We start from the raw sequence: 24,511 nt of genomic DNA on the forward strand, positions 1-24,511 counted from the left end.
TGACATGGGAGGAGAGCTATTTTTCTGAGCTTTATGTAACAGATGTGATTTTGTATAAATCACACTTCTGTAAACTGAATCCTCTCTTAAATGTACTAACGGAGATTGCTATTTAAGGGTATCGAATGCCAATGTCTTCTGTGAAGTGAATAATAATCTCCTAATTTGGCCTTAGTGGCAATTCACATTTTCCAGAAAAAAATTTACTTACATTAAGGTATACTTGTCTGAGCTGAGAAACTGACTTCATTCTGTACATTTCCACCATCTTTATTCTTTGCTCTCATTCTTCCTTTTTGTTACTGTTTTTCTTTTCTTTCTTTTTTTTTTTTTTTTTTTTTTTTTTTTTGAGACAAAGTCTTGCTCTGTCGCCCAGGCTGGAGTGATCTCAGCTCACTGCAACCTCTGCCTTCTGGGTTTAAGCAATCCTTCTGCCTCAGACTCCCGAGTAGCTGGGATTACAGCAGGCACATGCCACCACACCTGGCTAATTTTTGTATTTTTAGTAGAGATGGGGTTTCACCATGTTGGCCAGGCTGGTCTCAAACTCTTGACCTCAAGTGATCCACCCACCTGGGCTTCCCAAAGTGCTGGGATTACAGGCATGAGCCACCGTGCCCGGCCACTGTTTTTCTTTTAGCTGAATTTTTTCTTAGACTCTGACATAGAATGTTCTTCTGTAACATCACCAGAATTAACAGTGCCATGGGCCCTTCCCAGGCCAAATGAGTCCAATTTGGGGGTGGAGCAAAGGAATCTAGGGGTATGTGTACAAACTCAGGGTACAGGATTCTCCATCCCGGCCTAGCCAAGTCTGGGAACCACTGACCAAAGGCTTTCTTTCTACGCACAGTGATTCTGCAGAAATAGAACAAAAGCTAGGATGTCGAGGATGTTGGGTGGGAGGCTGAGGTGGGAGGCTCACTGGAGCCCAGGAGGTCGAGACTAGCCTGGGCAACATAGTGAAACCCCATCTCTACAAAAAAAAATCTTGAAAAAAAAAAAAAAGGATGTTCTCAAGGGAGAGGCATCAGGTTTTCTAGTGCTGGGATGCGCCTGGGGCTTGGCTCATTCACTTGACAGAAAGGTCATTTTTAGAAATTGGGCACTGCAGGAGACCCAGAGCTGGATAAGGGATGGTTCCCATGCTGCGGGACCTCCTGTAAGTCAGGTGTCACCCACCTTGAGTCTTCAGATCATCAGAGAAAAGTTGCAGTATATTAATAAAAGAGAAGATAAAAAACTAACCTCACTATTAGAAAGCTGGGGAAACAGCTGGGTGCGGTGGCTCATGCCTGTAATCCCAGCACTTTGGGAGACTGAGGAGGGCAGGTCACCTGGGGTCAGGAGTTCGAGACCAGCCTGGCCAACATGGTGAAACCCCCATCTCTACTGAAAATACAAAAATTAGCCTGGCGTGGTAACTCACACCTATAATCCCAGCACTTTGGGAGGCTGAGGCGGGTGAAACACTTGAGGTCAGGAGTTTGAGACCAGCTTGACCAACATGGTGAAACCCTGTTTCTACTAAAAATACAAAATTAGCTGGAGTTGGTGGCATGTGCCTGTAATCCCAGCTACTCGGGAGCCTGTGGTGGGAGAATTGCTTGAACCCAGGAGGTGGAGGTAGGTAGCAATGAGCCAAGATTGCACCACTGTACTCCAGCCTGGGTGACAGTGAAACTGTGTCTCAAAAAAAAAAAAAAAAAAAGCTGGGGCAACGAGAGGGTGGTAGAGGGCATGAAGAGAGGAAGTTGGGCAATGCTGGTGGTTTGTGGGGAGGGCGCAGCCCAGGGTTTCCCACTCTTGCTGACAAGCTGCCTATCCGGAAGGCTTCCCCCGGAAGCTCTGGCCAGGGCCATTACAAAAGGCCACTCCAGTCTGGCTCTGTGAATAGTGAAAGATCAGGATATGTCTGGTGGATTTACTCAAGGCTGGGCTTTCTAGGGAGAGTGACTTGCCCAACCAGTGACTGATGAATGGGGAATGAGCCCTCTGGGTGCAATATCTGCAAGCGTGACTTTGCAGTTTAGGGTGCTAGGGAAGTGGAACCAAGTCTTCCTCCATGACGACAGAAGCAGCAGCCGTACAAGGGAGGAGCCCCTTTCGAAGCCACAGCTCCCTGTGGGTGAGAGGAGGGCATATGGGCCCGCTTCTCCTTTTCCCCAAGACCTGGTGTCCAAGTCTCTTACCCTGTGCCCTACATTCCAGGCCCCTTTGAAAGCCTAAGTGGGCACCCCGAGGGTCATCCCAGATGTTCTCTTATGGAGGGAGGCAGCTGGCATGCGGGGAAAAGGAGACCAAGAAACTAAGACTCGCACAAGGAACCAGGTTGAGGCTGGGCGCGGTGGGTCACACCTGTAATCCCAGCACTTTGGGAGGCCGACACCGGAGGATGGCTTGAGGCCAGGAGTTCGAGACCAGCCTGGGCAACATGGGGAGATCCTCACCTCTACAAATAATAAAAAAAATTAGCGGCTGGGTGTGGTGGCTCATGCTTGTAATCCCAGCACTTTGGGAAGTCGAAGCAGGAGGATCAGCTGAGGTCAGGAGTTCAAGACCAGCCTGGTCAACATGGTGAAACCCCGTCTCTACTAAAAACTACAAAACAAATTAGCTGGGAGTGATGGTGTGTGCCTGTAATCCCAGCGACTTGGGAGGCTGAGGCAAGAGAATCGCTTGAACCCGGGAGGTGGAGGTTGCAGTGAGCTGAGTTCATGCTATTGTACTCCAGCCAAGTGACAGAGCAAAACTCCATCTCAAAAAAAAAAAAAAAAAAAAATTAGCTGGGTGTGGTCACATGTGCCTGTGCTCCCGACTATTTTGGGAGGCTGAGGTGGGAGGATTGCTTGAGCCCAGGAGGTCGAGGCTGCAATGAACCATGATTGCACCACTGCACTCCAACCTGGGCAACAGAGCAAGACCTTGTCAAAAAAAAAAAAAAAAAAAAAATAGTCATATAAATGCAGTTACTGTTGTTCCCAGCATCAGTTAGATCAATCACTGTGCCTGACATACACCTCCCTGGTAAACATGAGGAGGACACAGGCTCGGGCGCCAGCATGCCTTACCTCAAAGTGATGGCCAGTAATCAGCCTCTGTATGTGTGGACATCCACCCTCATAGGCTGCCCTGCCTAGCCCAGGAGCCAGCAAACATTTTCTGCAAAGGGCCAGATGGTAAATGTTTTTGGCTTTGTGGCCTCCTGCTGCTACTATTTCCTCCTCCTCCTCCTCCTCCTCCTCCTCCTCCTCTTCCTCCTCCTCCTCCTCCTCCCTGCCCTTAAAAAGCCGGGCGTGGTGGTTCGCGCCCGTAATCCCAGCACTTTGGGAGGCTAAGGCGGGAGGATCACTGGAAGCCAGGAGCTCAAGACCAGCCTGGGCAACAAAGTGAGACCCCATCTCTACGAAAAAAAAATTTTTAATTAGCCTGGCGTGGTGGTGCGCACCTGTAGGCCCACCTACGTGGGAGGTGGAGGTGGGAGGATCACATGAACCCAGGAGTTCAAGGCTGTAGTGAGCTGTGATCGCACCACTACACTGCAGCCTGGGCAACAGAGCAAGACTCTGTCCCTAAACAAGAACATAAAAACCAGTCCTAGCTCGCAGGCCATGCACAAGCAGGCTGAGGCCAGGTTTGGCTGGTTGGCAGTGGTTTGGACCCCTGGCAGCCTGCCCTTTCTCATTCTTGTCTAGGATGATGTTATGAGATACTTTGTTTTTGTTTTTGTTTTCTTTTCTTTTTCTTTTTCTTTTTTTTTTTTTTTGAGATGGAGTCTTACTCTGTCACCCAGGCTGGAGTGCAGTGGCGCGATCTCGGCTCACTGCAACCACCACGTCCCGGGTTCAAGTGATTCTCCTGCCTCAGCCTGCTGAGTAGCTGGGACTACAGGTGCGTACCACCACACACAGCTAATTTTTGTATTTTTAGTAGAGATGAGGTTTCACCATATTGACCATGCTGGTCTCAAATTCCTGACCTCAGGTGATGCGCCTGCCTCAGCCTCCCAAAGTGCTGGGATTACAGGCGTGAGCCACCGTGCCTGGCCGTTTTTTGTTTGTTTTTGTTTTTTTGAGACAGAGTCTTGCTGTGTCACCCAGGCTGGAGTGTAGTGGCACAATCTCGGCTCACTGCAACCTCCACCTCCTGGGCTCAATCGATCCTCCACCTCAATCTCCTAAAGTAATGAGATTACAGGCATGAGCATAGTCAGAGGAGAAGGAAGGAAAGGACAGGAAGGAGAAATACAGTCTTTGTCCCTTTGAGGACAAGATCCACCTTTTTTAGGGGTGGGGAGTCAGGGTCTCCATCTGTCATTCATGATAGAGTGCAGTGGCACAGTCATAGCTCACTGCAGCCTCCAACTCCTGGGCTCAAGCGATCCTCCTGCCTCAGCCTCCCAAGTAGCCACTACTACAGATATACCACCATCCCCAGCTAAATTTTTATTTTTTGTAGAGATGGGGTCTTACCATGTTGCCCAGGCTGGTCTTGAACTCCTGACCTCAAGTGATCCTCCTGCCTTGGCCTCTCAAAGTGCTGGGATTCCAGGCATGAGCTGCCGCACCTGGCCACAGGGTCCACTTCCTATCATCTGTGTGCTCTCTAGCAGCCCCTGGTGTGGTGCCCTGGATCCTGGCAGCCATGTGCAGGTGCGTGGCTGTCCACGACTGTGAAAGGCCCTCTCGTGGTTGTATGGCAAAGAGCCTTACCATCTGTGTGGCAGCCTTGCGCTGCGTGTAGTAGGTATTCAGTAAAATCAGTTTCTCAGGCCAGCGTGATGGCTCATGCCTGTAATCCCAGCACTTTAGGAGGCCAAGGCAGGCGGATCACTTGAGGTCAGGAGTTCAAGACCAGCCAGGCCAACATGGTGAAACCCTGTCTCCATTAAAAATACAAAAATTAGCTAGGTGGGGTGGCGGGTGCCTGTAATCCCAGCTACTCAGGAGGCTGAGGCAGGAGAATCACTTGAACCCGGGAGGCACAGGTTGCAATGAGCCGAGATCGCGCTGCTGCACTCCAGCCTGGGCGACAGAGTGAGACTCCGTCTCAAAAAAGGGAAAAAAAATCAGTTTCTCAGTGTTTTTTTTCTTTTTACTGTGACAAAATACATATAACATGAAATTCACTATTGTAACCAATTCAAGTGTATAATTAAGCAACATTGGACACATTAGCTATGTCGTGCAACCAACATGACTTTAATTTCAGAACATTTTCACTACCTCTAAAGGAAACCCCGTTCCCATTAAGCAATCACTCCCCACCCCTCTCCTACCAGACCCCAGTGGCCACCAGTCAGCTCTCTGTCTCTATGGATCTGCCCATTCTGAGCATTTCATACAAATAGGATCACACATTGTGTCCCATTTCATGTCTGGCTTCTTTCATGTAGCGTGTTTTGGGGGCTTATCTACCTTGTAACTATGTGTGTGTATGTGTCTGTGTGTGTGTGTGGTGGTAAAATATACATATCATAAAATTCACCATTTTAGGGCCAAGGACATGGCTCATGCATGTAGTCCCAGCACTTTGGGAGGCTGGGATGGCCAAAGCGCTTGAGCCCAGGAGTTTCAGACCAGCCTGAGCAACATAGTAAGATCTCATCTCTACAAAAATTAGCTGGGTGTGGTGGCATGTGCCTATAATCCCAGCTACTCAGGAGGCTGAGGCAGGAGGATCACTTGAGGCCAGAAGTTTGAGACCTGTCTAGGCAACATAGCGAACCCCATTTCTACAAAAGAATTTAAAAATTAGCCAGGTGTGGTGGCATGCACCTGTCATCTCAGCCACCTGGGAGGCTGAGATGGGAGGATTGCTTGAACCCAGGAGGTTAAGGCTGTAGTGAGTCATGTTTGCACCATTGTACTCCAGCCTGGGCAACAGAGGGAGACCCTGCCTGGGCAACATACCGAATCCCATCTCTACAAAAGAATTTAAAAATTAGCCAGGTGTGGTGTCATGCACCTATCGTCTCAGCTGCCTGGGAGGCTAAGATGCGAGGATTGCTTGAACCCAGGAGGTTGAGGCTATAGTGCACCACTGTACTCCAGCCTGGGCAACAGAGGGAGACCCTGCCTCTAAAAAAAAAAAAAAAACAAAAAAAAAAACAAGGGGGCCAGATGTCATGGATAAGAAGGTGAGGCAGACAGTAGGGTGGAGGACGTTGGTTGGCGACCGGTTTGTGTTGGACCCTGGGAGTTACAGAAGGCAGCACGGTGTGGGAGAGGAGGCGCTCTCAGATGGACCTGGGTTTCAATTCTGGCTTCACTTCTTGCTGGCTGTACTACTTGCAAGTAGCTTGTCTTGGAAAATAGGGGCCCAGATTTCTTGCCCTCTAGGGCCCAAAGGAGGATGAGAAGTAAATTACCAGTGCAGTGCCTGGGAGGAGGAAGAGGCCCAAGTGAGAGTCAGTGGCTCCTGCTACTACCACTAATCTGGTGACAATGGCTTTATTATTATTATTATTTTTGATCAAGAGAAGAATTAAAAAAGACCCTGATGTTGGGCAGCAAATTCCAAGGGTTGTAGCTAGAACCAGAGCAGTCTCACAGAGCATGGAAGGCTCCCCACGGCAGGGATGCTCTGTTTGGCTTTCATGCCTCACCTGTCCCTCTACTGTCCCAGGCTCACCTGATCTCCATTTGGTTCTGTACTCTCCCTGTCATCCTCACTCAGGTGGAAGGTCCCAGCTGTTAACCTGAGCTGTTGCCACCTGTACTGCAACCTGCCATGGCCAGTTTTTTTTTTTTCTAGTTTTCTTTTCTTTCGTGTGTGTGTGTGTGTGTGTGTGTGTGTGTGTGTGTGTGTGTGTCCCAGGTTGGAGTGGTGCAATGGTATGATCATAGCTCACTGCAACCTTGAACTTCTGGGCTCAAGCCATCCTCCCACCTCAGTCTCCTGAGTAGCTCGGATTACAGGCACCTGCCACCACGCCCAGCTAATTTTTGTATTTTTAGTAGAGACGGGGTTTCACCATGTTGGCCAGGCTTGTCTTGAACTCCAGGCCTCAAGTGATCTGCCTGCCTTGGCCTCTCAAAGTGCTGGGATTACAGCCTCTTTCTAAAAAAATTATTATTATTATTATTATTATTTGAGATGGAGTTTCACTCTTGTTGCCCAGGCTGGAGTGCAATGGCACGATCTCAGCTCACTGCAACCTCCATCTCCTGGGTTCAAGCGATTCTCCTGCCTCAGCCTCCCGAGTAGCTGGAATTACAGACACCCACCACCACGCCTGGCTAATTTTTGTATTTTTAGTAGAGATAGGGTTTCACCATGTTGGTCAGGCTGGTCTTGAACTCCTGACCTCAGGTGATCCATCCGACTTGGCCTCCCAAAGTGTGGGGATTACAGGCATGAGCCACCGTGCCTGGCCTTTATTTTATTTTTTTGTGAGACAGTTTCTCTCTTGTCGCCCAGGCTGGAGTGCAGTGGCACAATCTTGGCTCACTGCAACCTCCACCTCCCGGGTTCAAGCAATACTCCTGCCTCAGCCTCCTGAGTAGCTGGGACTACAGGTATGTGCCACCACCCCTGGCTAATTTTGTATTTTTAGTACAGATGGGATTTCACCATGTTGGCCAGGCTGGTCTCGAGCTCCTGACTTTGGGTGATCTGCCCACCTCCACCTCCCAAAGTGCTGGGATTACAGGTGGAGCCACCGTGCCAGGCCTCCTCTGCCTTTGTTTTGCCCTTCTCCTTTCCCATCTGTGCTGCCTGTTCTCAGGTTTTTCTTCTCTGGCCCCTTGCCTGGGGACCTGCCACCCCCACCTGGGGCACATCCCTGTGCCTGCTCCTGCCATGGGACCTTTGTGAGCCAGCCTGGCCTTGGCAGCCCGAGGCCTGGGCTCCTGCCAAGAGCTGTGTGTGTGTGACCAGACAGTGTCCAACTGGCCCCACAGGCCAGGCCCAGGCCCAGCTCCCCACACAAGCAAGGCCAGAGGGTTTCCCATTGGCCATCGCCTGACTGGGCTGTCCCAGGGGAGCGGAGGATGGGGAGTGCTGGGGAGGGAGGAAGAGAGGCTGGGAGAAAGGTGCCCTTCCTGCGGTGCCTGCTGGTAATTGGCTCTCCGGAACCAGCCGGGAACACGAGGGCCTGCTGGGTCAGGAAGTGGTGGACAATGCCACGCTTTCAGGGGAGACACGGCTTGGTCTTAGGTTCTGTGTGACTCCAGGGAAGTCCAGAGAACAGCCTGTTCTCAGAGGATGTTCCCTAACCCAGAGCCCCCTCCAGAGGTGAGACACCAAGCCCCGCACTGCCCACCCTTGGCGCTGGGAGGGGCCCCCAGGCATTGGCCTGTGGAGGGCCGGGAACAGTTCAGAACAAAATGATGTCCTTCAGAGAGCCTGGGGCCGGGAGGGGAAGGGAGTAGATTTTCTCAAGAGACTGTGAATCACATACCTGGGACTTTTTTTTTTTTTTTTTTTTTGAGACTGAACCTCACTCTGTTACCCAGGCTGGAGTGCAGTGGCACCATCTCAGCTCACTGCAGCCTCCGCCTCCCCAGTTCAAGTGATTCTCCTGCCTCAGCCTCCCAAGTGGCTGGGACTACAGGCACGCACCACCATTTCTGGCTACTTTTTATATTTTTGGTAGAGACAGGGTTTTGCCATGTTGGCCAGGCTGGTCTTGAACTCTGGACCTCAAGTAATCCGCCCATCTCAGCCTCCCAAAGTGCTGAGATTACAGGTATGAGCCACTGCACCTGGCGTACCTGGGACTTTTTCTAAAAAAATTTTATAGAACAGTCGCGGTTCAAGACCAGCCTAGCCAACATGGTAAAACCCTGTCTCTACTTAAAAAAAAAAAAAAAAAATACAAAATACAAAAATTATCTGGACGTGGTGGCAGGCACCTGTAATCCCAGCTACTGGGGAAGCTGAGCTAGGAGAATCACTTGAACCTGAGAGGCAGAGGTTGCAGTGAGCCGAGCTCACACCACTGCACTCCAGCTTGGGAGACAGATGGAGTGAAACTCCATCTCAAAAAAAATGTATATATATATTTTTATATAAATAATATATAAAATTTTAATATATATAAATATATATATATATTTTTAATAGTGATGGGATCTTACCATGTTGCCCAGGCTGGTCTTGAACTCCTGGGCTCAAGAGATTCTCCTGCCTCGGCCTCTCAAAGTGCTGGGATTACAGGCATGAGCCACCATGCCTGGCCTCTACCTGGTACACTTTAGAGGCGGGAGTGCTGGGAAGCAGCCAGTCCTGATGATTTATGGACTTATGACCTGCCTTTGCGACTGTGGGCCTGCAGGAAAGGAGAAGGCAGGGTCCCTGCGCTTGGGATTCTAGTCTGCGTAGGGAGGGAAGGTAATACTCAGTGTCAAACATATTGAGAGAAATAGGAATTCAAAAAAAGAGGGAAAAAAGGCCAGGTGTGGTGGCTCACAACTGTTATCTCAGTGCTTTGGGAGGCTGTGGGGGGAGGGTCACTTGAGCCTGAGTTCAAGACCAGCCTGGGCAACACAGGGAGACCCCATCTCTAGAGAAAATACAAAAAAATTAGCTCGGTGTGGTGGCACATGCCTGTAAGTCACAGCTTCTTGGGAGGCTGAGGCTGGAGGATTACTTGAGCACAGGCGTTCAAGGCTGCAGTGAGCTATGATCACATCACTGCACTCCAGCCTGGGTGACAGAACAGGCCCCTGTCTCTTATAAAAAAAAAAAAAGGGGGGGGGGCTAGACGAGGTGGCTCATGCCTGTAATCCCAGCACTTTGGGAGACTGAGACAGGTGGATTACCTGAGGTCAGGAGTTCAAGACAAGCCTGGCCAACATGGCGAAACCCAGTCTCTATGAAAAATACAAAAATTAGGCAGGTGTGGTGGTGCGGGCCTATAATCCCAGCTACTCTGGAGGCTGAGGCAGGAGAATCACTTGAATTCAGGAAGCAGAGGTTGCAATGAATCAAGATTGTGCCACTGCACTCCAGCCTGGGCAACAGAGCAAGACTCTGTCCGCCCCCCCGCCCCCCAAAAAAGAAAAAAACAAAAGAAAGAAGGAAGAGAGAAAAATACATTGTTGGCCTGAGTAGCTTGGTTAAGTCTTAAAAAGTAAAGGTACCTTGGGAGGCCGAGGCAGAAGATCATGAGGTCAAGAGATGGAGACCATCCTGGCCAATATGGTGAAACCTCGTCTCTTCTAAAAATGTAAAAATTAGCTGGGTGTGGTGGCACATGCCTGTAGTCCCAGCTACTCAGGAGGCTGAGGCAGAAGAATCACTTGAACCAGGGATGAGGAGGTTGCACTGAGCCAAGGTTGCACCACTGCACTGCAGCCTGGCGACAGAGCAAGACTCTGTCTCAAAGAAAAAAAAAAAAGAAAAAGAGAAAAAAAAGAAAATGGTACCGTTGGGTATGAGCTTAAAGGAGGTCAGGGTTTGGAAAGTAGAAAGAAGAGTGGGCGTGTATGGTGGAGGGTGGGGTGGAGAGGTGGTATCCCAGGTACACAGTGTTAGTGAGCCATGGGAAACTGGTCCTAGCAGGGAACTTCTGCCCTGGAAACCTCTCAGTATCTGACATTCCCCGGCCCCCTGGGGACCCACAGGTTGCCTTAGAACCCAGAATGAGCCCCAGGAAGCTTTGCCACAGGCTCGGCAATGGGCCCCAAACCATGGAGTGGACTCTGCCTCATGGGTACAGCCACTGTGACGAAGTGTTGCTTGGGGAACTGGGGGCACGATGATGACAGTGCCAGAGAGCTCTTGTGGGCTCCCCCAGAGCTGCAGGAGAAGGGTCTGGGACAGTTCTGGCAAGTTCAGACAGAGCTTACAGGTGCCTTGTAGCTGCTGGTTTAGAAAGAAACTTTTTAGTGCTTAGGCCAGGTCCTTGTCAGTTGCACTGGATTCATAATGGGAGGCGGTGACTCCCAGGGTGCTCCCCACTTTCCTTAGCACACTGGAGAAGTAACTCATTCAGGAGGATGGAGGGTCATTTGTGTCATGTTCCTCCCCTGCTCGAGAGCCTTCTGTGGATCCCCAGTACCCATCAGATCACAGTTGCTAGGCCTGATATCCAGAGCCCTCCATCATCTGATCAGCCTTTTCAGAGTCTAAAAATGGGAAGAGACCTAGAAGTCATCTAATGTAATCTGAACCTGTCCATCTTTTTCACAATAACCTAGAGAGGTTGCCTCTCTTCTGCATGTGTGTTTCTAATAATGAGGAGTTCTCTTTCATGAGACAGCTTTAAGTTCATCCAGAAACTGCCTCTCTGGACTTCTACCCATTAGTCTAGGTTCAAGCCTCTGGAGTTTTTCCTGCTTCCAGATGGTCACGCTTCAGAATATTGATATTTCTCTAAATTTTCTTCAGATCTTAAATCTATTTCAATCCAGGTCACTCTCTTTCGGAAGTGGTCCAGCTTTTTGTTTCCTTCATAATGTATAAAGCCTGAAACTGAATAGTGTTTCACAAGTGGCCTTATCTGTGTAGAGAACTGGAACCGTATGCTCCCTCCTTTTAATGCATCCAGAGAGATCAGACTTGCATGTTCATCAACCATATCAAAATCTTGCTATTATTAAGTTAGCAGCCAAATAAAACACCTTAATTTTTTTTTTTCTTTTGAGACAGAGTTTCGCTCTGTCACCCAGGCTGGAGTGCAGTGGCGTGATCTCGGCTCACAGCATTCTCTGCCTCCCAGGTTTAAGCAATTCTCTCCCTCAGCCTCCCGAGCAGCTGGGATTACAGGCGCCCACCACCACAACTGGCTAATTTTTTTTGTATTTTTAGTAGAGACGAGGTTTCACCATCTTGGCCAGGCCAAACTTGAACTCCTGACCTCATGATCCACCCACCTCAGCCTCCCAAAGTGCTAGGATTACAGGCGTGAGCCATGTGCCCGGCCAAAACACCTTAATTCTTTTCACAAGTGCTGCTTTGAGTCACAGCTCCCCTGTGCCAGTGAGTTTAGGCCTAAGTATAGAAAATTTCCTTTGTACCTACTGGATTTCATCTTGTGAAGTTTAATGCATTTTTCCAGTCTGTGGATTCTGATCGTGTCTCTGTGGTGTAGAGGGCCTTGTCTAGTGCCAAGGTTGTGATCCTGAGCCTGAGCTCGGTCACACTGCAAAGTCTGAATCCCTGCCCTACACTTGCTGACGTTACGGGCCTGGGCAGTTTACTTAGCAGTTCTTTTTTTATTTTTATTTATTTATTTTAGAGATAGGGTCTCACTCTGGTCCCCAGGCTGGAGTGCGGTGGCGTGATCATGGCTCACAGCAGCTTCAAACTCCTGGGCTCAAGTGATCCTCCTGTGATCCTCCTGCCTCAGGCTCCCAAATAGCTGGGACTACAGGCATGAACCACCAAGGTGGGCGGATCACCTGAGGTCAGGAGTTCAAGACCAGCCTGACCAACATGGTGAAACCCTGTCTCTATTAAAAATACAAAAGTTAGCCGGGCATGGTGGTGTGCACCTGCAATCCCAGCTACTGGGGAAGCTGAGGCAGGAGAATCACTTAAACCCAGGAGGCAGATGTTGCAGTGAGCTGAGATCACACCACTGCACTCCAGTCTGGGCAACAGAGCAAGATTCTGTCTCAAAAAAAAAAAAAGAAAGAAAGAAAAAAAACTTTTTTTGTTTTTGTAGAGACGGTGCCTTACTATGTTGCTCAGGCTGTTCTCAAACTCCTGGCCTCAAGTAATCCTCCCAACTAAGCCTCCCAAAGTACTGGGATTACAGGTGTGTACCACCACACCTGGCTATTTAAAAAAAAAATTTTTTTTTTAGAGATGGGGGTCTCGCTATGTTGCCCAGGCTGGTCTCAAACTCCTGTTCTCAAGCAATCCTCCAGCCTCGACCTCCCAAAGTGCTGGGATTACAGACATGAGCCACCCCACCCAGGCTTACTTGGCCTTTCTAAGCCTAAGAGATCTCAGGTGCCTTGGTTTCTTCATCTGCAGAATGGAGCTGATTAATACTAATAAGTGCCTACTGATAGGTTGTAGAGTTGTGAGACTTTATATAAGATAATTCATACAAAGGGGCCTGGTCTAAGCACGCATTAGTGCCATCAGCTCGATGATTATCACCACTGTTACCGCTAGTTCACTTCCTCATTCTTTTAAAAATGGCTATTTCTTACCCAAGAGCTGCCTGCCCTCATTGTTCATTGTTCCTTCGGGTCCTTTTCTTACAGTGTCTCCCCAGCCTGCAGCCCTTGCTGCTATCCTCCCCCTATCTAGGTCCAGAGCCTCTGTCGCCCAGGCAGGAGTGCAATGGCGGGATCTCAGCTCACTGCAACCTCCACCTCCCGTGTTCAAGCAATTCTCCTGCCTCAGCCTCCCAAGTAGCTGAGATTATAGACATGAGCCACCACACTCGGCTAATTTTTGTATTTTAGTAGAGATGGGGTTTCACCATGTTGACTAGGCTGGTCTTGAACTCCTGGCCTCAGGTGATCTGCCCCCCTCGGCCTCCTAAAGTTTCTGCATCATCTTGGAGGCACCACGGATGCATCCTTCTGCTGTCTCCCTGTAACCTGGAGCTCCTATCTGCCAGTCCTACTGAAGCTCATTTTACTGCCCATATTATATTGGGTCATTTCCATTTTCACATCTTTCATTTTGGTTCCATTTTTCCTGTACTTTTATGCTATTAAATAGCTTCTGGCTGGGCATGGTGGGTCACACCTATAAGCCCAGCACTTTAGGAGGTTGAAGCAGTAGGATTGCTTGAGGCCAGGAGTTCAAGACCACCCTGGGCAACGTAATGAGACCCCGTCTCTACTTAAAAAAACCAATTAGCCAGGCATAGTGGTACATGCCTGTGGTCCCAGCTACTCAGGAGGCTGAGATGGGAGGATTGCCTGAGCCCAGGAGATTGAGGCTGTAGTAAGCTATGATTGCACCACTGCACTCCAGCCTGGGTGACAGAGCAAGACCCTGTCTCCAAATAATAATAATAATAGATTAAATAAAAATACAGCCAGGCGCGGTAGCTCACGCCTCTAATCCCAACACTGGGAGGCCAAGGCAGGCGGATCATCTCAGCACAGGAGTTCGAGAACAGCCTGGCCAACATGGCAAAACCTCGTCTCTACTAAAAATACAAAAATTAGCTGGGCGTGGTAACATGCAACTATAATCCCAGCTACTTGGGAGGCTGAGGCAGTAGAATCACTTGAACCCAGGAGGCGGAGGTTGCAGTGAGCCAAGGTCGCGGCATTGCACTTCAGCCTGGGCGACAGAGCAAGACTCTGTCTCAAAAAACCAAACAAACACAAAAATAGCTTCCTCCCTGAATTCCCACCTCCAGGCTACATCCAGCTCTACCCCAGCTGCCGCTGCTGCTGGCCCATTCCCCTCCACCTGCTGTCATCCCTTCTTGCCACTCAGAAGCCCACTGGCCTCCCACACGCAGCCTCACCTGCTTCCTGGCTTCTCCCCCGTCCCCCGCTGCCTCTCTGGCTGCGTGCTCCATGCCCTTCCACTTTGGTGCCTTTACTTGTGGCACTTCCTCTACCTGGAAGCCTTGTCGTCTGTGTCCAGAACCCCAGACCCAGTCCCCTTCAAGCCCAAACCCCTCCACAGTACAGAGCGGGTGGTGGTTCAGGGCTTGGAACCAAAGAGTATGACCTTGGGTGAGTTTCTCCGCCTTTCTGAACAATAGCCCTCCGCACCCCAGAGTTCCTATGAGGCACATATGAGAGAAGTGGGTAACGGCAGGGACAGTGGCTGGGCCGAGTTATCCCTCCTTTCCCTGTAAGAAGTCTTCCTTGAGCAGTGTCTCAGTTTAAAAGATTTCTCTCTCCTTTCAACACTACAGCCCAGAACTTTCCTGATTCTCAGCTATACACACACAGAGGATCCATAGTTACAAACTCATGGTATATTATTTTACGTGGCTTATGGGATTTTTAAAGATTCTAAAAATTTGTTACTTTAAGATGTTTTTGTGTGTGAGCAAGTTTCATAATGACCACAAGTTTGAGCAATTGGTCAGGCAGTAGGAACAGTTATTTTTAGGGTAAATCTAAATCTCACCCATCATGGGTCCTCCCTAGAGGCCCTGAAGCAGTTTCTAGCATTTTTCTTCCCACTTCCCTCCCTCCCTCCCCCCCCCCCTTCCTTCCTCCTTTTCTAAGACAAGGTCTTGCTCTGTCATTCAGACTGGAGTATAGTAATGCAATCTCAGCTCACTGCAGCCTCCAATGCCTGGATCACTCAAATAATCCTCCCACTTCAGTCTCCAGAGTAGCTGGGAATACAGGTGCATGCCACCATACCCAGCCACTTTTTTTGTAGGGATGAGGTCTCACTATGTTGCCCAGGCTGGCCTTGAACTCCTGTCCTCAAGTGATCTTCCCGCCTGAGTCTCCTAAGGTACTGGGATTACAGGCATGAGCCACCGCATCCAGCCCCATTTCTAGCATTTCCAACTACCTGGTGTGGTCCTCTTCCTCACGGCCCATATTCCTTACAGGCCCTCCCAAACCCCGTGGAACTTAACCATGTCCAGGTCAGCATCTTACAGATTTGGGTTTCTTGTCCTACTACGTGTTTATGTGCCTTTTAAGTCCTTTCTGACTGCAGGCAACCTTGATGGGCTCCGGAAGTATGGAGACTTTGCCCAGGGGTCTGTCTGCAGCCAGAATTTTGCCATTGTCATGGTACCAGGGGAAGAACATGGTTTAAACAGCTGTAATGCACTTGAGGAAATGTACAGGGAAGACAGTGCTTGGGACAGTTCTGTCACTGAGGACTAAGGTCCAAGGAAGGATGTGTTAAGAGGAAGCTGTAAGCACTGCGTCTCCATAGGAGAGAAGTACTGCTTCATGGAGAGGTTCAGAGGAATGAACTTTTCACTTCTTTCTTGCATCTTTTTTTTTTTTTTCTTTTTCTTTTTTGAGACAGGGTTTTGCTCTGTTGCCCAGGCTGGAATGCAGTGGGGGCGATCACGGCTCACTGCAACCTCTGTCTGCTGGGCTTAAGTGATCCTCCCACCTCAACCTCTCTAGTAGCTGGGACTACAGGTGTGCACCACCACACCTGGCTAATTTTTGTATTTTTTGTAGAGATGGTGTTTAACCATGTTGTCTGGGCTGATCTCAAAATCCTGGCCTCAAGCAATCCTCCCACGTCAGCCTCCCAAAGTGCTGGCCAGAGATTCCTTCCTGACTGCTCTCACTCTCACCCTGCAGAGCCAACGACTGTGCTCAGCAGAGCCCCAGATCATGTGCTGTAGGGAAAGCATCACATGTCATTCTTGTCCTCCCAGAGGACCCCATCTGATGGGGGAAAGGACCCTGTAATTAGTTTCCTGGGGCTGTCAACAAATTCCCACGAATTCGGTGGCTGCATTCTCTCACTGTCTTGCAAGGTAGGGCAACGCTCTCTCTGAAAGCTCTAGGGAAGCATCCTTTTTTTTTTTTGAGATTCTCGCTCTGTCACCCAGGCTGGAGTGCAGTAGCGTGATTACTGCTTACTGCACCCTCAACCTCCTGGGCTTAAGCAATCCACCTGCCTCAACCTCCCTAGTAGCTGGGACTATAGGCACGCACCACCACACCTTGCTAATTTTTGTATTTTTTAGTAGAGACACTGTTTCGCTGTGTTGGCCAGGCTAGTCTTGAACTCCTGACCTCAGGTGATCCTCCCGCCTCTGCCTCTCAAAGTGCTAGGGTTACAGGTGTGAGTCACTGTGCCCAGCTGGGAAGGATCCTTTGTAGCTTCTTGTGGCCGCTGGCTGTCCTTGGCATTCCTTGGCTTGTAGATGCATCACTTGTCTCTGTCTCATTTCACGCAGCATCCTCCCTGCGTGTCTCTGGATCCCTACATCTTCTTCGAGGATCACCAGTCATATTACATTCCATAATATGACCCTACTCCAGTGTGACCTCATCTTAACTAATTACATCTGCAAATGCCCTATTTGTAAATAAGATCATATTCATACGTACCGGTGTGGGGGGCGGATTTGGATGTGATCATATCTTTTTGTGGGGCGGGGGTATACAATTCAACTCGCAACAGAGGTTATACTGTTTAAAAATCAAGTCTGGTCAAGAGAAGAAAATATATAAGGAGACATGGATTTAAGAACATACTCGTTAGCCGGGCGTAGTGGCGGGCGCCTGTAGTCCCAGCTACTCGGGAGGCTGAGGTGGGAGAATCGCTTGAACCTGGGTGGCAGAGGTTGCAGTGAGCCGAGATTGCACCACTGCACTCCAGCCTGGTGACAGAGTGAGACTTCGTCTCAAAAAAAAAAAAAAAAAAAAAAAAGAACATATCTGAGAATTTTAAAAAACAGCAGCTGGATGTGGCAGTGCACAGCTATAGTCCCAGCTACTTGAGAGGCTGAGGTAGGAGGATCACTGGAATCCAGGAGTTCAAGTCCCTCCAGCCTGGGCAACACAGCAAGACAGTAAGACCCTATCTCTTTAAAAAAAAAAGAAGAAGCTGGCCAGGTGCTATGGCTCACACCTGTAATCCCAGCACTTTGTGAGGCCATGGCGGGTGGTCAGGAGTTCAAGACCAGGCTGGTCAACATAGCAAAACCCTGTCTCTACTAAAAATATAAAAATTAGCCAGGTGTGGTGGCATACGCCTGTAGTCCCAGCTACTGGGGAGGCTGAGGCAGGAGAATCACTTGAACCCAGGAGGCAGAGTTTGCAGTGAGCCAAGATCATGCCACTGCACTCCAGCCTGGGCAACAGAGTGAGACTCTGTCTAAACAGAAAAAAAAAAAAAAAAAGGTTTTTTTCCCAAGGATAGATTCCTAGGAGTGAGATTACTGGGTCAAAGTTTTTTTTTTTTTAATCTTTCATTATAGACAAGTTCAAACATATACAAATATGAAGACTAGTCCAAGAAGCCCTGGTATAGCCCCAGCATCAACAAGGAACTTGTGGCCAAACATATATCCTATGGACAAGGGGTCAGCATTTTCTGCAAAGAGCCAGTTAGTAAATATTTTAGGCTTTGCAGGCCTCATGGTCTCCATCGCAACCATTCAACTCTGCTTTTGTAATGCAGAAGCAGTCTCAGCTGATATTAAATGAATACATAAATGCATGAGAGTGGGTGAATTCTAATAAGATTTCTTTTCTTTCTTTCTTTCTTTTTTTTTTTTTTTTTTTTTGTTGTTGTTGTTGTTGTTGTTGTTGAGAGGGAGTCTCTCTCTCTCTCACCCAGGCTGGAGTGCAATTGTGGAATCTTGGCTCCCTGCAACCTCCGCCTCCCAGGTTCAAGCAATTCTCCTGCCTCAGCCTCCCGAGTAGCAAGTAGCTGGGATTACAGGCGCCCGTCACCACGCCCAGCTAATTTTTGTATTTTTAGTAGAGATGGAGTTTCACCATGTTGGCCAGACTGGTCTCAAACTCCTGACCTCAGGTGATCCACCCACCTCGGCCTCCCAAAGTGCTGGGATTACAGGCATGAGCCACCGTGCCCGGCCATAAGCTTTATTTTCAAAACCAGGTGTTAGTCTGGTCTGGTTGTGGCTTGTAACTGTAGTTTGCTGATCCGTGGGTCTATACCATCAACCACCAGACTTTTTATTCTCCAGATTATTTGAAGTAAATCTTAGACATTGTATCATCTTGCCAGTAAATATTTCAGAATGAACCTGTTTAAAAAACAAAAACTCTTTAAAAATTAACCACAACATATTTATCACTCCTAAAATTTTAAAGATAATTTCTGGCTGGGGACAGTGGCTCATGCCTGTAATCCCAGTGTTTTGGGAGGCTGAGGTGGGAGGATCACTTGAAGCCAGGAGTTTAAGACCAGCCTGGGCAACATAGTGAGACCCTGTCTCTACCAAAAATAAAGAAAATAACTGAGCATGGTGTCATGCGCCAGTAATCCCAGCTACTCAGGAGGCTGAGGCAGGAGGATCGCTACAGCCCAGGAGTTGGAGGCTGCGGTGAGCCATGATTGTGCCACTGCACACCAGCTTAGGGGACAGAACAAGACCCTGTCTCAGGACAAAAATAATAATAATAATAATAATAATAATAGAAACTAGAGTTTTTTCAGCCCATTTGCAGAATTTTCCAGGAGATACATTCAAGAAAATCAAGATGTAGAGAAGTCTATATATGACAATCTAATTTTTGTAGAACAATGGCAAAATTAACCTATTCAGTATGTAGGTATTTATATGTATGTGTGGGTGTACGTATGTGATACATAACAGGTTTTTAACACGGGTTATAGGGACAGAATGACATCAAAACAGAAAAAGGAAAAAATCTGTACCTGAGAAAACAGCCTACATGGTATAATCCCTTTTCTGTGTTTGTGCAAATGGTACTCCTATGTATATGCACTTTGCAAAATTAAAAAGAGTTATGATTTGGCCGGGCACAGTGGCTCACGCTTGTAATCTCAGCACTTTGGGAGGCAGAGGTGGGAGGATCACTTGAGGTCAGAAGTTCAAGACCAGCCTGGCCAACATGGCGAAACCCCGTCTGTACTAAAAATACAAAAATTAGATGGGCAAGGTAGTGCACATCTGTAATCCCAGCTACTCGGGTGGCTGAGGCAGGAGAATTGCTTTAACACGGGAGGCAGGGGTTGCAGTGAGCCACGATCACACCACTGCACTCTAGCCTGGGCGACAGAATAAGACTCTGTCTCAAAAGAGAAAAAAACAAGGCCTGTAATCCCAGAACTTTGGGGCGGGCGGATCACCTGAGGTCAGGATTTCGAGACCAGCCTGGCCAACCACCATGGTGAAACCCCATCTCTACTAAAAATACAAAAATTAGCCAGGTGTGATGGCAGGCACCTGTAGGCCCAGCTACTCGGGAGGCTGAGGCGGGAGAATCGCTTGAACCCAGGAGGTGACAGAGCGAGACTCCTCAAAAAAAAAAAAAAAAAAAAAGTTAACAATTTTAAAAACGATTGAGAGGGAATGTTTAATGTCCCTTGATGTCATTAAGGAAGTACAAGGGAATTTGCTTAGAAGTTGGAAAATGCCCGACAGTGTGGGAAAACAAAGACTTAGTGGCCACTGCCGGTGCTGGCCAGCCAGGGAAGGCTCCGTGGAAGGTTTAGAGGGGAGAGAGGGGCAGCTGGATGCTCTTGGGCTGCGGTCGCTCCCTGATCTCTGCGCCTCTTCCTCCTGCTCCGGGAGAAATAATGTTTCCTTGGGGGATAAAAAGCATCTCTTTGTGCGGGCTTTAATTGCCATGTTGTTGTGCCAAGGGAGTGAGTGGCAGGCGGGAGCAGCAGCTGGGCACAGCCAATGCCAGGCAGTGGTGCCCGCTCCCTCTGGACGGCCCAGCCAGCTGGCTCCCGGGAGCACTGCCCACCTCTGCCCCCAGCTGGGCGCCTGCGGAGGAACCGACCACCCGTGGGGCTGGGGGAGGATGGCTGGAGGAGGAGAAAGGGGCGGGCATCTGGGAGGGTCTCAGCCACTCTCAGAGGCTTATTCATCTCATCCTCCTTTCCCCTCCCCCCTTCTTGTTTTTCAGACTGTCAGCATCAATAAGGCCATTAATACGCAGGAAGTGGCTGTAAAGGAAAAACACGCCAGAAATATCCTTTTGGATGTTGCTTGGAAGACCGACTCCAAGGGAGGTCAACTTGTGGGGACTGAGGTCAGGGCCAGGCTCTCTTACTCAGCTCCAGGAAGGGGCAACCCTGCACAGGCCAGGTCCCTGCAGCTTCTGATGATGGCAGCTTCTCAGAGAGCGCTGGCTGCAGAGACCACAGACCTTCATGGTGGCAGACACCAAAGAGGCTGTGAAGCCCAGGCCTTTCAACTTGCCAAAGATCCTGCTCCTTTCCTTGAGGACTTAAGCACTCCTTTTTCTCTTTTTCCAAATGGGGTCTTGCCGTGTTGCCCAGCTGGAGTGCAATGGCGTGATCATAGCTCACTGCAGCCTCCAACTCCTTGGGTCACGCAATCCTCTAGTCTCAGCCTCCCGAGTAGCTGGGACTACAGGTGTGCACCACTATGCCTGGCTAATTTATTTTATGTTTTTTAGAGATGGGGTATTGCTCATCGCCCAAGCTGGTCTCAAGCTCCTGGCCTCAAGCAATCCTCCCTCCTCTGTAACCCCAAAGTGCTGGGATTACAGGGGAGAGGCACTGCACCTGGCCGACTCAAGCTTTGTAGAACCTCAAAGTCACTTGAAAGTTACTTTCCTTTCAGAGAACTCCTGGGGGTCAGGAGGGATCTTCACCTATTATCAAAGCCCTCCAGGTCCTTTCTTTGCCTTTACAGGGACACAGGGACCACTCCCCTGGGGGTTGCATAATCAATAATCATCTCCTTTTCTGAGCATGAAAGCAAAAAAAAAGAAAAAGAGAGTTGGTTTTTTTTTTCTTTTTTGAGACAGAGCCCCACTCTGTTGCCCAGGCTGGAGGGCAGTGGCATGTTCTCGGCTCACTGCAACCTCTGCCTCCTGGATTCAAGCGATTCTTGTGCCTCAGCTTCCCAAGTAGCTGGGATGACAGGCATGTGCCACCACACCTGGCTAATTTTTGTAATTTCAGTAGGGCCGGGGTTTCGCCATGTTGGCCAGGCTGGCCTTGAACGCCTAGCCTCAGCCCCCTAAAGTGCTGGGATTACAGGCATGAGCCACCACGCCCGGCCGAAAAAAGAAAGTCTTAGCTTCAGAGGTTGGTTGGCCCTAAACCGAGGCAGGGCCTCTCTACCTTCGTGAACAGTTTTGACCTATGCCAGAGGGAAGAAGACAAGAGCCTGGAAGTGGATTAGGGAATGGGTGACTTGAAAGCCCTCTGTAAGCCCACCACACACAGGAGCAGCCTGTGGCTTTGTAGAGAGATGCAGTACCATGCTGGCTGATGAATCCCTAGGAATCTGCCTTCGAGCTGCAGAATCCAGGAGCCGGAGAGCTTAATCCCCAAAGGCTGAAGGAGAGAGGCTGCCAGGGGGGTGGCTAAGCTTTTAACTCTCTGTGTGCTCGGCCACAGCAAGGTGGAGTTCCAGGCAAGCAGAGTTGGGACTTTTTTTTTTTTTTGAGACAGAGTCTTGCTCTGTCGCCCAGGCTGGAGTGCAGTGGCGTGATCTCAGCTCATTGCAACCTCCAGCTCCCAGGCTCAAGAGATCCACCTGCCTCAACCTCCCAAGTAGCCGGGACCACAGGTGTGTATCACTACTCCTGGCTAATTTTTGTATTTTTAGTAGAGACGGGGTTTTGCCCTGTTGCTCAGCCTGTTCTCAAACTCCTGAGCTCAAGCAGTCCTCCTGCCTTGGCCTCCCAAAGTCCTGGAATTACAGGCATGAGCCGCTGCGCCCAGCCTCGGAGGCTGCACTTCTATCTGCAATCTAGCCTCAACTCCTAGAGGCGACCCTCCAGGTTAGATAGCCAGAGAAGGCCAGCATTGCTTAGTGTGGTCTGTGAACTGCTGTTTGCTAGAGGGAAAGCAGCTTGCCTTTAGTGGGAAGATGCTTTGGCTGGAATTAGGATGGGGGCTGCAGAACCTCTCTGGGGTAACCCAGAAGTCCAGCCCTACGTGAGCCTAGCTAGATCTTGCTCTTTTTTTTTCCCCAGAAAGACACAGGCCCCTTGCTTTCCTGCATCACGTTTGGTACCCTTGCGATGATTCAAAGCAAACCAAGAAAAGCCTTTATTTTAAATGGCCCAGTTGATTTTCTCAGAGGAAATGACTCAGCCCTGACCCTTACCTACGAATAATCTGTGATCAATCTGATAAAAGATATGAGTAAGGGAGAGACAGTTATCATCGGGCAGTGTGCTGTTCAGGACAAGACATGGGCGCAGAGAGGCCAGGCCTGCAGCGGCAGGGTCACGTCACATGCTGCCGGAAGGCTCCCTGGGAGGAGGGAAGGGACCCTGCAGGAAGATTCTGACATCCCACCACTGGAACTCTTGGGCTCACTCTGGGACCTTGAGTGGGGCCTCCATAAGCCTTGGGTCACTTTCTGTCTGATCAAAGGTTGGACAAAGAAGATTTCAGGCCAGGTGTGGTGGCTCATGCCTGTAATCCCAGCACTTTGGAAGGTGGAGGCGGGTGGATCACCTGAGTTCAGTTTGAGACCAGCCTGGCCAACATGGTAAAACCCTGTCCTACTAAAAAAACAATAATTAGCCAGGCGTGGTGGCGGGCACCTGTAATCTCAGCTACTTGGGAGGCTGTGGCAGGAGAATCGCTTGAACCTGGGAGGCAGAGGTTGCAGTGAGCCGAGATCGCGCCACTGTACTCCAGCCTGGCAACAAGAGCAAAACTCCGTTTCAAAAAGAAAAAGAAGATTTCAAAGATTTAACAGTCCAGCTCTAACATTCTGTGAGTCTCTGATTCATAATTTCTAAATGATGAATACATGTTGAAAAATCAACTCCATACAGTAGGGTTTGAAATGCCTAATTAAAGATATCCCAAAGCTTTTTTTTTTTTTTTTTTTTTTTGAGGCAGGGTCATGCACTGTCACCCAGGCTGGAGTGCAGTGACACAATCAGTTGGAGGCTCACTGCAGCCCTCAACTTTTAGGCTCAAGTGATCCTCCCGCCTCAGCCTCCTGAGTAGCTGGGACTATAGGCACACGCCATCATGCCTGGCCAATTTTTTATAGAGTTGGGGTCTCGCTGTGGCCCAGACTGGTCTTGAACTCTTAGCTAGGCTCAAGCAGTCCTCCCGCTGGGCCTTCCAAAGTGCTGCGATTACAGGCATGAGCCACCACGCCCAGCCCATTTATCTATTATCGGGTCTTTTATCAGCTGTCTTAGATACAAACTGAATAAGCATTAGGAGATCTGACTTCAGAAATGCTGCTTACACATTTATCACAGATGCCTAAATGGTGAACAGTTTGGCCCGCCACCTTGGTATTCACTCCTGGAGGGCTGGGGACTGAGTCTTATTTTTCTTACTTTCTTTTTTTTCTCCCTGAATGGATTTTACAGTCTTTGACACATACTTGGGGCATAAAAATGCCTATAACGTGAAAGAATGCCAGAAAGGTCTCCTTGCGCATTTCAAAGTCTGGGTGCCTGAGCTGGGTGTGGTGGTTCACACCTGTAATCCCAGCACTTTGGGAGGCCCAGGCAGGAGGATCACATAGCCCAGGAATTCAAGACCAGCCGGGGCAACACAGTGGGACCCATCTCTACAAAAAAATTAAAAATTAGCTAAGTGTGTTGGTGCATGCCTGTAGCTCCCAGCTGCTTGGGAGGCTGAGCAGGGAGGATCACTTGAGCCCAGAAGTTGGAGGCTGCAGTGAGCTATGATCGCACCAATGCACTCCAGGCTGGGCAACAGAAGGAGCCTCTGTCTCTAAAAAATAAATTAATTAACAAAATTAATTTGAATTTAATAAAATAAAGCCAGGGTCCCCGGCTAGCTCTGCACTCAGCTTTGGTTTAGGAGGCTGCTCTCAGGAAAAGTAAGTGCTATGCGCTGGGAGAAGGGAGGGTGGGGAGGCTGGGGGTTGCTGGTCTCTCCTCACTGCTTCCTTGCAGTCTGCAGGGGCTGTGCTTTAAGTGGAACCAAAAATTATTTCAGAAATCGCTCCTACACCAAGGCCAGGCACGGTGGCTCACACCTG

General features: G+C 49.3%; 1 protein-coding gene across 4 annotated transcripts in view; it reads left to right on the forward strand.

The window, feature by feature from the left end:
- The window catches only part of HIP1 (huntingtin interacting protein 1), a 195,742-nt gene that overhangs the window by 112,923 nt on the left and 58,308 nt on the right, over window positions 1-24,511 (forward strand). For 3 of the 4 annotated variants that reach the window (XM_058443959.1, XM_032756398.2, XM_032756408.2), the window contains exon 2: window positions 20,451-20,514. In XM_058443959.1, coding sequence (XP_058299942.1) covers window positions 20,451-20,514 — 64 coding nt within the window. Of the gene's footprint in view, window positions 1-8,193; window positions 8,239-20,450; window positions 20,515-24,511 lie in introns of those variants that run through there. The other variant, XM_058443957.1, reaches the window with a different exon arrangement.

The sequence above is a fragment of the Hylobates moloch genome, unplaced genomic scaffold, assembly GCF_009828535.3.
Source record: "Hylobates moloch isolate HMO894 unplaced genomic scaffold, HMol_V3 SCAFFOLD_1, whole genome shotgun sequence".
Lineage (NCBI taxonomy): Eukaryota > Metazoa > Chordata > Mammalia > Primates > Hylobatidae > Hylobates > Hylobates moloch.